This window comes from Nicotiana attenuata, chromosome 1 (genome assembly GCF_001879085.1).
Source record: "Nicotiana attenuata strain UT chromosome 1, NIATTr2, whole genome shotgun sequence".
Taxonomy (NCBI): Eukaryota; Viridiplantae; Streptophyta; class Magnoliopsida; order Solanales; family Solanaceae; genus Nicotiana; species Nicotiana attenuata.
In genome coordinates this window covers 7,568,659-7,581,006 of record NC_031989.1, presented here as the reverse complement: position 1 = coordinate 7,581,006, position 12,348 = coordinate 7,568,659, and the positions used below count along the sequence as shown (strand labels likewise).

Sequence of the window (12,348 nt, the reverse complement as noted above, 5' to 3'; positions counted from 1 at the left end):
CTTAATGAGATTATTTATAAGCACACAAATATCTATAGCTCGTTTTAAATCACAAGTTTCAAAAGCTCTCTTTCTTAAACACCACAACCGGTCGAAGCGCACACGTAAAATGGGTCGAAGGGAGTACTATTGTTACCCTTTTGGCAGTATAGAAGAGGCGCTTCAATCTCAGCGAAAATGTGGCACGAGTTCTCTCTACAAAAGGAAGCTGAATAAAAAGTTATGCTTCATTTGTATGTAAAATCACAAGTGGCCATAGTATAATGCCTGAACTTCAACTTCCATTAAGCAAGAATTACATGTAATGTGGCCTAACAGTTGAGTTTGTACAAAGAGCTCAAGCATACTATGCAAGTCCAGCTTCACAATACTAGCTAGTCAAAAAAGGAAAAATATACAGAGCATTTAATAGTGATTTGTAGCTTCAGAAGCACCAGCGGCAGCAGGAGAATGAGCGGGGTAAGCGGCCAGTTTTACGAATATATTCTGCTTGCTTCTCTATTTTTACAGCATGATTATTTCTCCTGGCTTCTGCTGCTGCCAGTTTCTCTTCCGCTTTGTGCCTCACAGCAGCTAGCTTGTTCATTAGCTTGTCTTGTGCTCGTGCCCTCATCTTTTCCACCTCCACCTGAAAGCCAAAATGCTTAGTTCGCGAAAAGTTCAGGTCATGTTAATGAATGTATATTCGACATGAGGGTCTTTAGCAAAATGTGTTTTCTTCTTATTCATATATACACACACACACACACACAAGTCCATTAAGGGAAGGAAATTATCCAACATCCAAGTAGAAACAACCAGATTGCAAGTATACAGCTACATGTATTGCAGCCGTGAGAGCAACAGGTACCAGAGACAACAAATATTTTTCCAATAAGGTGTATGGCATGAGCATCGATTGCATCTTGCACGGCAAATCGAGAAACATCCACTAGAGACTAGTCTAAAAGGTCACATTGACAAGTATTAACTTTTTCCAACATAGTTCATCCATCAAACTGGAAAAAATCATAAGTTAGATCTTGAAGTCCTCTATGGAACAACCCTGCAGCTAAGGTCATACTTATTAAAACAGAAAATTATAGGTCCACTCACAATAAGATTTAAGACAGACTAGATTGTCAATTCTTGCAAACCATATTATGCCATGTTGGTCTTTAGATTCTACTTTCTAGATAGACATGATTTGATAAATACTGATCCAATTCTGAGAAACACAAGTGGAGTTTTAAAGTAATCAGGTGGACCAAAGTCTCCTGAATGCTGAAAGAAAAAAGCTTAACTAGTAATTTGTTAAAAAAATCACGTGTTCCATAATCGCATAGCTCTGCTAGTAGGAGTGGACAAACAAGGACATCCTGAGCAGTGAGTTGAAGGAAAAAAGAATAAGGATGGAAGAAAAGAAACACAGTCAGCTCTATGCAGCATGATCGCCAACAAGTGTTGCTTCGCACACATAGTAAGATCAATAAGTCATTTCCCAAAGCATGTAGAACTGGAAAAACAAGGACATCTTGAGAAATATAAAAAAGAATGCACAAACCTTAACCATGGTGCAACAACAATACATGGTGCATTATTTTTTGTAGTTATACGTATGCGTCATCTTGTAGTTCTTAATAAGAGACAACAAATATAACTAACTTTCCAAGCAGTTTGGACATATCTTTTAAAATATAATTACAACTTCTGTTCCATTTTATGTGATGGTGTTTGACTGCGCACGGAGTTTAAGAAAGAAAGACTTTTGAAACATGTAATCTAAAACAACTCATATATATTTGTGGTTATAAATCATCTCATTAAAGGTAAAATGGGAAGTTTATAGTTAAATTGTTTCTAAATATTAATTGGTGACATTCTTTTTGGGACAGACTGAAAAAGGAAGTATGCAACATAAAAATGGAACAGAGGGAATACCGTTTATTTGAAAAGGCACCACCAGATAAAATAACGAAATAAAGTCAGGTTTTACACCAGACTCAATAATTTGCACTATGGCTTGTGGTTTTGGGGTACTAAATCAGAGAAACAAATAAAAACGTGCAAGGCCTAAACAGAGAACATAGAAGTCATGTACTTCTGGTGCAGAGCTTCAGAAGAGAAATGTGTATAGTGTAGATGGCTGAACTAGAAGCATGATAATCACGCAAAAGACATTACCTCAATTTTCCTCATCTCAGCTTCTGTCTTTGCTTGTTGATGATTTTCCCATGCTTGTATCTTGATTTCTTCTCGTTTAAACCTGAACAAAGATAAGCAGTAAGTCATAAGCTATGCAGCAAAGAAAGAAGCAATTACTCGGAATTAAGTATCAGCCTTTATCAACTAGGATTTCGTTACTAACTTATTATTGATTTACTGGTTCAAAGGGCAGCCTGGTGCACTAGACTCCCACTATGCGCGGGGTCCAGGGAAGGGCCGAACCACATTGGGTCTTATGTACGCTGTCTACGTTGCATTTACTGATTTATTGGTTCTCTGTTTTTTTTTGTTTTTTTTTTTTTGGGGGGGGGGGGGGGGTAGGGGAGGGAATAAGAGCAATACATAAAGAGCATCAGTCACCATGAAAAATAAGAAGTGCGGCCGAGGATCCAAGAATAAGCTAGCATGACTTGCAGCTACATTCTAAACTATGACCAAAAGGCTCAAGAACTAAATTATGAAGATATTACCTGGCCATATACTTTGCTTTCTCTGCGTCCTCCCAAGCAGCTGCACGTCTCTCAGTGACAGTTGTAGTTGGTTGCTCTCGCTTATCAGTTTTCAGCAAGCTGGAAGCATTTCTATCTTCACCATCCTTGCCAGCCCAGGCGGCTATATTCATCTTACCAAGTTTAGTTCCAAGTGCCATGATTTCTCTTCGAGTTTTCATCTGTAATTCCTGGTCAGTCAAGTCATTTATGTGAGCCTCCAAATTATCATTTAAATGACAAAAGGGAGAAGAAGCTGGTGCAGCTCCTGGAGTTGATGGCCGAGAAGAAGTTGGGCTGCGAGTTGGTGTTGTTGCTCTCACAGGTGTCCCTGTTCTGGAAGGTTCCTGGCTTGCAATTGGAGTCATTTCTGTGCCCATATCTCTCATTGAGACTGACCTAGCAGTCGATGGTTGGGGAATGACGGTTGCACTATGGATAGAAACAGACGAATCATGACGGCTCAGATTTACTGCAAAAATATACAATCATTTTCCATTGTATGCCTAAAAGTTCATCAGATTTCAACAATGTATTGCAGAAGAATATGAATCGAGTAAGACGTAAAGGCACCAAAAACCATAAGTTCCATGCTAATTTGAATTTATCTGTATCTTATCAAATTAAACAAATGCTATCAACAGAAAACATGAACAAAATCGTCAAATGATATTCTTGGATTTTTTTTTTAATATTCATAATTAGTTGAGCTTGCTTTTAGCTTCAATCACGACTCAAATGCCAGATGTACATTTCAGGAATGGCATCATATAAATAGACAGAGCATACTGTGACTGACGATTTTGAGGTGTTGTGACCTCGACATGCAAAATTCTTGGTAAGAAAAGATAAAAGGTCCTTAGAGTTCAACAACTTCATAGTCACAGTCATAGATTTGGAGGACAACGCAGACAATAAAATTTTGCCTTATATCTTAAGATTTTCATAATAACTTTTATCCAAATTGTTCAAATAATACTATAATGATCTCAATAATGATCTCTATATATATAGTTGGTGTATAGAAATAAATTTAATTATTTGCATGCTCATATGTGTATAACAAATCTTCCATTCTCTGTTTTGAGCATGTACACATGTGCCCATACAGGAACATCAGTATATCTAAGCCTCATGAAACTTCCATTTTGAGCAATCATAATTCATGATCTTACTCGAGCCCTCAGTTTATTTCTGACTCTAATAGATTCTTCAAATTTTAGATGTATCAGCTGTAATCCAGTAGAAAGCAAGTCACATCTCAAAACTTTGCACACCAATTCTAGTTTCAGAAATTAACTAGAAAATGGAATTGGAATAGGAAATTCATCAAAAACAGAATCAGCTGAAACTTAAGAAAGAAATATAGAAATGTCATCGTTACTAATCATGAATAAGGTCATGAAATCTCTTTCTCTGTTACATCCACACAAGTAGAAAAAAGAATACCAAATCCAAGTCTAGCTGCAGCCAGAACTTACAGAATTAAGTTGGTAGAGAAAATTCATCAAAAGTTGACGTGCTGACATAACGAAAGAATGATAAAGGAAAGATAGCAAAGACAAAATACCAGACAGAAGAACATCATCATTCATGTAACGACATGCATTCCTGTTTTCTTTTTCTTTTGAGAATGGTAACAATAATAACAACATACATCTTTCCTTATCAAAAAATAACGACATACATCTTTGTGTATAAGGATAGCAATCTTCATGGCATTATTTGTTGGTGCTTCATTTTAATAAAATTTTCCACGAACTTTACCTATCTTAAGGAATAAGATAACAGCTTTTTGTCTTTTTTATATTCATGAAGTGCAGCAAGTTTCTCAAGTTGTAGAACTTAGTATGCAATCTTGTACTTCTAAGACCTCACAGTCCCCTAGCACATCCATAATTGTTAGGTTATCCCAAGTCTCTGGGCATTCCCCTAATGCAAAATTTTGTAGTTTCATCTTATAGAAAAGGAATGGGGAGGACTTGGGGTGAAAGATCTCAAGGTTTTCAATAAAGCTTTGCTACAGAAGTGGATATGGAGATTTCGGATGGAGGAGAATGCATTTTGGAGGAGGCTGATAGCGGAAAAATATGGTATTATGGAAGGGAGTTGGAGGACCAGAAACATCATAGTACCATTTGGTGTGGTTTATGGAGGAGTATTATGAAGGGTTGGGAAGACTTTAGTGGACATATTTCTTTTAGGATTGGGGATGAAAGCAGGTTAGTTTCTAGGCGCATAAGTGGCACGGGGAAAACGAGTTGAGGGAAGCCTTTCCCAACATATGTAGAGTATCTTGCCAAAGAGAGATGACAGTCCAAAAAAATTTGTAGGCCTCACGAGGGGATAGTTCATTGGGATTTAAGATTCAGGAGGAACCTACCAGATCGGGAGATGGAAGAATATCACTATTTGGTCGAGTTATTGTATGGGCCTAGTTACACCAAACAATATATCGGATGTACGGAGACAGTGAGAGAGTAGAGATGAGATGGATTGTTCACTGTTAAATCTTATTATAAGAGGTTATTTGGGAGAGAGGAATGTGTTTTCACTCATCGCTCTATTTGGATTCCTAAAGTGCAGAGAAAGGTGTGTTGGTTGGCGGCAAGGGGAGTGATTTTGACAGTGAAAAATATGAGGAAGAGGAGGATCACCTATGTCAGTTGGTGTTTCATGTGCAAAAGCTCGGGCGAAAATGTAGATTATCTTCTATTGCACTGCCAAATGGCTAATTGTTTGTGGAGGGTGGTCCTAAACTTGTTTGGGATGCAAAGGATGATGCCTGGAACAGTGAAGGAGGCGTTGCATAGTTGGGCTCACAAGGGGAAGAAAAGTCCAAGGGCATGGAAGGTTGCCCCATTGCAATCATGTGGGTTATTTGGAAGGAGAGGAATAAGAAGGCATTTGAAGGGGTGGAACAAGATTTTGTAAAATTGCAAATTAGTCTTTTGTTCTAGTTTCTTTTTGGTGTACTCATGAGGCATCTAGTTGTATAGAGGATTGGGCCTCTTTTGTTGAGAAGTTCCAAAGGAAGTTCACGGGAGTCAGGGGTAAGGAGAAAAAGCATATTTATTTTCCCATCCATAAATAAGCTGGCTTACCTTAGTAAATATAGATTGAAGATCAAATTTGAAAATGAGCATCTTTAATTCTCTTAAAGATAAAAGTCAGGACCCAATGGTCCAAAAAGTTACTTTCGTTGTCCAATTACTTCAGGATGAAGATCGATTCATGCAGCTTCGCAACATAAAGGATCTAATGTAAGATTTTGACCAAATAATAACATACTCTGCTTTCCAAATAGATTGTCTTGCTCTTTTTTTTAGCCAGCCCAATTTGTAGTCTACTTTCCTTAAAGGAAAAAGCTTTTCCCTTTACAATTCATTACTCCTTGAATACATTGTTAGATAGGCTTAATCATGTGCAATGCAAAGCTGAAGAGTGGTAAACTTTGAGAAAGGGAGATAGAGTTTAATTAAGAAATAGCCTAATGTAAAGAGCCTCAAAATAAATATATGTGTGTATCAGCCGAATGTAAAGACGATAACAATTCCACCATTCTCTGTTTGCTGGTATATTAATGAAAGTTACATATTCCTTTTCTTTTATAAGGTAAAAGTGAAAGTTACATGTTACCATTCAAAGAACAAAACAATAAAAAGCAAAACTTGCAGCTTTAACGAGGTGCACTTGCATTTCTACCAATATGCAGCCGTGTGACCAGCTAAATCTTCTGTTCATGCCACCTTGCTATCAACCATTGAATGAAGAACCTAAATCACAGGCTTTTACATTTTCAATAAGAACCGAGTAATTTTAGAATATTTGAATGCTTTCAAGTATCAAATTCCTTTTATCAGTACCTCAATTATCTATGTTTAATTTTAATATTCTCAGAAATTATTAGTCTACATAATATTCTGTGCAGTCATCCCACTAAGAGAAAAGAAATGTCTCTTGAGTGTATGGAGGAAGCCAAACATTAAAAATTGCTTGTCAAATGAGACAACTATTGAATATCTCTGTGCAACTTCTAAATTGAATTTCTTCACACAAAAGAATACAAACTAGAAACGATGAGTTATCCGTATAAAAAGTACACGGAAATTAGCAATAGCACTTTTTCTCGTTTTTGTACACAATTTCATCAAGAGGAGATAGAATTTTTTTCCATTTACACAGTAAAACATTAAAGCTACAGTGCAAGGTATTGGGTGATAGATATGGAACGTCAAAATTAGTCTTACTTGCTGATTGTCCAATAGAATTTTCAATCATGAGCACTGGCTTCGCATATGATTCAGCAATTGGGTACGGCTCAGCTTCCCAACTCACAAACTTCTGAACTCCACTGTCCTTCGGCTGGCCTGAGTCTATCTGTTTTGTGTCGACAGGCTCCTCATAAGGAACCAATTGTTGATCAGGAACCTCAATTACAACCTTTGTAGGTTGTTGTCTGTAGCCATATCCAGAATAACTAGTCTTGCGTGATCCAACAACTTGACTGCTCTGCCCAGTCCTTGGACGGTTAGACGTTGGGCTTGCTATCCATTTCTGCGCATCATCCCATTTAGAAGGGGCAGGTTTTGAGAAAGGAGCTATGGGCACTCTCTGTGCAGCCCGCTCAGCCTTTTGAAATTCAAAGAGTGGAGATATAGTACTAATACTATCGAACCCACTATCACAGTCCAAAATACTGTCATCTTGAGATCTAATTCTTGAATTGACCAACGATTGATCTTTGATTCTCATATCATTCATCATCTCCAAGGAAGCGGACGTATCAACTGCTAAGGAAGTCGAGCTCTCGGGAACAATACTTACAACATTTACATCTTTGCAATTCTCCAAATTACAACCTGGTAAGCAAAAAACAAGTACTTGCATTCAAACTAACAAAATTAGGACAAGCCAATAGTAGACCATGCCTATCTCTGCAACCGTATTATCATAGGAAATTGGAAGACTTGAAGCACCCACAACTTCTTATGCTCTTTCGATTAAATATGAGTCCCTCAGTTCAATTACGCGGCACACTTTCTTTTTTAGTCTGTCCTAAAATAAATGACACATTTCTATATTTAAAAATAATTTAAGTTTAAACTTCCCTTCCTTTCTTAAACTCCATGTTCAGTCAAACACCACCACATATGATGGGAGGGAGGGAGGAAACAAAACAGAAAGAGGTTGAGTTTCAGGAAAATTCAGTTCAGTCAGAGTAATTACTGAACAGGTGAGAGTGGATTTAAAAAGGTAAGCATTTCAGCAAGAAATAAAGGAAGTCTCCAAAGTACAAATCTCATTGCAATAATATACAAAATGTGAATGCATTACAGATACCAGAGTCATGGATCTCAGGGAGTTGGGATCTCAAGGACAGAGTAGCAGATTCAAGCTCTTGATCTTCTACTATTTCTTCCCGTCTTTTCTTTTCTGCTCCCAGTAGCATAGACCTCAGCTTCCTAGGAGACAGCTATATAACAACAAACAAAATGTGACAAAAGAAGCTTATTAATTTCCTAAAATGAGAAAAGGGGTTTACAAAGAAAGTGATAGCTCATTATAATATATGCAGATTTGATGGATCAAAGGTTGATTTATTTAGTTTCAAACAAAAGGAGAATAAAGAAAGCACAAAAAGCAAAACCAGCAATAACTAAAGTGGGTGAAAAGCCAAATGTTAATGAAAACAAAATGTCAAAGTATCGTTCTTTCTACCCTTTTTTTCTTGAAAACCCACATTGGGTAAAGAGAAAAGTAAAAGAAATTGGTTTCAACCCAGATCAAAGATGGTAGTACATAGGGCATTAAAGCTTGTACTCTACTCCATTGCCACTGATTCTAAAGCTCACAAATGTCAAGTTTAATTACCTGTATATGTCTCTTGTCGATTCTTTCGTACTCCATTTACGTATCATCTAATTAAGGGTCCCTTTCTTCTTCGGGACTGTGTGTTTCTGAGAAAGAGACTGAAATACAGAGGAGAGAGTGGGAAGTAATACTGACTAGTGATGGAGAGGGATGAATCTCTTGTCTATTTGGGAGAGGACAGAAAGTAAGAGTGACAAATTGGTCCCTACACTTTCGTTTCTGCTCCATCTTTTGACTCAAAATTTATGATTAAAAAGTTCTATTTAATATTATTTCAATAGAGTTAACTCCAATTTTTATTGTGTACTAGAATTAAATAAATCTTAGACCAAAGACTATAATACTCACTCCTTTTCAAATTTAGGTAGTATTTGGATAAATAATTTTGGGAAAACATAAGATGTGTTTGGATTAGTTTTTGAAATTCTTTTCTTTATTTAATAATTAATTTGGACTAGATATCTCAATTACGTGAATATCACTGTCCATGTTGTTTGATTTAAGCTTATTCTTTCTAATTTTTTTAGTTTAAGAGATAACTATTAATCTAAGGGAGCGACCCAGTAGTGGGCCGTTACAAAGGGGATCTAGGGAAATCACAACTACTATTAACATCCATATTTCTGAAATTACAAACAGGTTGTCTAAGAGGAGCTTGTGGACAGGTTGCGTGTTGTAGAGCTGATGGTGCAACCCTTCTGACAAAAGTGTGCCTGAGCGATCTTCCTCCAAAGCTAGTTGTACAAAAGACAGTGGTTATGCGAAAATACTGATGCGTGCAGTGTTATCCATATAACAGACATTCTTCGCTAGTACAAAAGACTTAGAGCATGTTTGGCCATGCTTCTAAAATCAGTTTAATTTTAAAAGTATTTTTTTTGATAATCTTATAAGAATGTACCAAAGAAAGACACTATTTATCAACAACTGGTCATTTTAGTCGTGCTATCAAAAATAGCAACAACAAAAATTACCAATGATATACATCATTCAAAAAACATAGGCAAAAAAAAAAATAGATATTGTTGCGATTCGTTGAAAATATATAGATGAGGCAATATACAAAATTTGACGAAGTTTGAAGGCGGGTTAGACTAGTTTAGAGTCAAATTCATTATCAATAATATAAAATATTAACAAATTAGATAAAAAGGGATTTTATTTTCCCAATGGGTATGCTTGGAATTGATTGAAAACATATAGATGAGGCAATATACCATTTTTTGAGTAAGATTGGATATGATTTGGATTGGTTTAGTATCAAAATTCGTAATTAAAATTGAGTTTAAAAATTCTTTTGTGACATATGTATCACGCATGCATTTCACATACAAGTATACATGGATATACATATGATACAAATTTGATACACATATGATACATATGTGATACACAATGATACAACAATGTGCTACGCATATCATCTTTTTTCACGTTTATCTTCTCCTTCGAATTTTCGATTCAAAATACCTCAAAACTCCACCAAATCATCCCAAAATTGAGATTCAAACTCCTTAAAATGTACCTAATCTATTTCAACAACACCTACTCAAAAAAAATTGACCTTTTTTTTTTTGCTACAAATAGCTAATTGGCCAATATTTGCATTTGGCTAATATTAGTTTTATTTTATGAATTGACCAATTTTTGTATTAATTTGCTTATGGGCAGTCATAACTGGTAATTTCTCTTTTTATTTAAAAGTATTTTTCTCAAAAGTGCTTTTGGTAAGAAGCAGTTTTTGTTTGACCAATTAATTTGAGAAACACTTATGAGCAAGAATTAGTATTTGGAAAAACTTTTAAAAAGTGTTTCTAAATGTATTTTTTTCAATAATACTTTTAAAAAGTATTTTTGCGGAGAAGCTATTTTTTTGCTTCTCCTAAACTGCTTTTGTGTCTACTGAAATATAATTTTTTTTCTTTCTAAAAGTTTGGCCAAATACTTCAATTTTAATATGAAACGAATACTTTTTTTTAAACAAAAAAAGAAGAAGAAAGAAAGTGCTCTAGCCCATGGATAAGCTTGGTCGAACATACTATTAAAAGACTTATAGCCTGTTTGGCCAAGCTTCTCCAAGTCCAAAAGTATTTTTTTTTTCCTCAAAAAATTGCTCTTTTCCTTAACTTGAGGTGTTTGGTCAAGCTTTTTAAGGGAGAAAAAGTATTTTTGTGTAGAAAAGGAAGTAGCTATTGAGAAGCACAAAAAAATAGATTCTCCACGGAAGCAAAAGTAGTTTTGAAACATACCAAAAGTACCCTTAGCAAAATATTGTACATACAAAAATAACATTACTTAGTTTAAATTATTAAGTAATACTATATAATAACTTTTGGAGTAAACTTTCATATTTGTTGAATAATGTTTTGATATATTTAAATCATCTTGAAATAATAAATTACCTTTCAATTTTATTTTTATTTTTATATTTTATGTAAGTAAAATAAAAACTTAATTATTGTATTTAATAATAAATATTTGTGATTATTTAAGAACTTATATAATATTAATGATTAAGTAAATCTATTGATGTCCATATTAATAATTTGATACTTAAAAGTACTTTTTGAAAAGTTTGGTCAAATACAAATTATTGTTCAAAAGTAATTTTCCAATTAATTGTCATGCACAAATTGCTTTTTTCGAAAAATACTTTTTCGAAAAGTAAAAAAAATATTTTTCAAAATAAATTAATTTTTCCGGCTTGACCAATACACAATAGTGGACTAACGTAGACCTATGCTGAGTGACAGATTTGAAATAGCCCCACTCCCTTGGTCCCTACACTTTATGCTCCTTTTTTGACTGAAAATTATGATGAAAGTTCTAAGTTCCTATTAATTGAAGTGGAATTATCCAATAATTCATTAGTCTCATTGTATGTAAAAGTGGTTGAATGGATCTAATAAATTAAAGAAAACTTTTTAGTATTAAAGCCAAATATATCCAAAGCGTCAAAAGTACCTTTTTTTAAAGGAATTTTTATCTCCTATAGCAAAGGTTAACACTTTATTTATTTTAAATAAATATCATTTAAAAAAATTATATTCTATAGATACCTTTTAATGTTTGTAGCAAAATATCTAATTTTGGTTACCTCCGACCCCTAAGCCACTAAATATGCTATTTAGTTACATTATTTTCTTTCTCTCTCTACTTTGATACATGTCATTCTCTTCCTTATTCCCTGAAAACACGATGCTCAATCTCAACAAAGATCGTGCCACCAAAAGCCCAAGCAATACCAAGAATATTAACGCCGCCACAGATATCGCCGCCAACTTTAGTATCCGATTGATGCTTGTACCCAATTACAATCATTAACTGCCTTTGCGGCATGTGTAATTTTCATTCTCTATCGTCGTCGACAGAAGAAAAGTGACGATGGTTAGTTTTTGATCTCCAGTAGCATCCTTTCTTATCCCTCCTCAATAACGTACCCTGAAAAGGCTTCACACTTTTTCAGAATTCACGTATTTGACTACAACGAACTGCAAAAAGCCACAAGCAATTTCAATAGAGTTTGGGGTTGAGCAACTTGATTTTCTGTTAATATATTTCAATGTAGTTTCAACGTATCACGCTGTATTTTCATGTATTTCATTGTATTCATTGTCTTTTTTTTTATTGTAATTCAATGTATCTCGCTGTATTCCATGTATTTCATTGTATTCACTGTCTTTTTTCAAGTGCATTTTAATGTATCCTGCTGTATTCTATGTATTTCCTTGTATTCATTATCTTGCTATATGCCATGAATGTATTCATGTATTTTTTTAAT

The 12,348-nt window shown here is 34.9% G+C and overlaps 1 protein-coding gene across 4 annotated transcripts; it reads right to left on the bottom strand.

Annotated features, from left to right (window-relative positions):
• On the bottom strand, positions 210-8,771 carry LOC109232859. Of its 4 annotated transcripts, none has more exons than XM_019398650.1 (6): positions 8,568-8,771; positions 8,037-8,169; positions 6,944-7,555; positions 2,676-3,165; positions 2,164-2,245; positions 210-628 (listed from the first exon to the last, which is right to left on the bottom strand). In XM_019398650.1, exons 1-6 carry the CDS (start codon positions 8,601-8,603, stop codon positions 425-427), a joined length of 1,557 nt encoding a protein of 518 aa, XP_019254195.1. In that variant the 5' UTR covers positions 8,604-8,771; the 3' UTR covers positions 210-424. The 4 variants fall into 4 exon arrangements, with proteins under 4 accessions (XP_019254195.1, XP_019254125.1, XP_019254272.1 ...); XM_019398580.1 differs by lacking the exon at positions 8,568-8,771 and adding an exon at positions 8,415-8,552; XM_019398727.1 differs by lacking the exon at positions 8,568-8,771 and adding an exon at positions 8,475-8,552.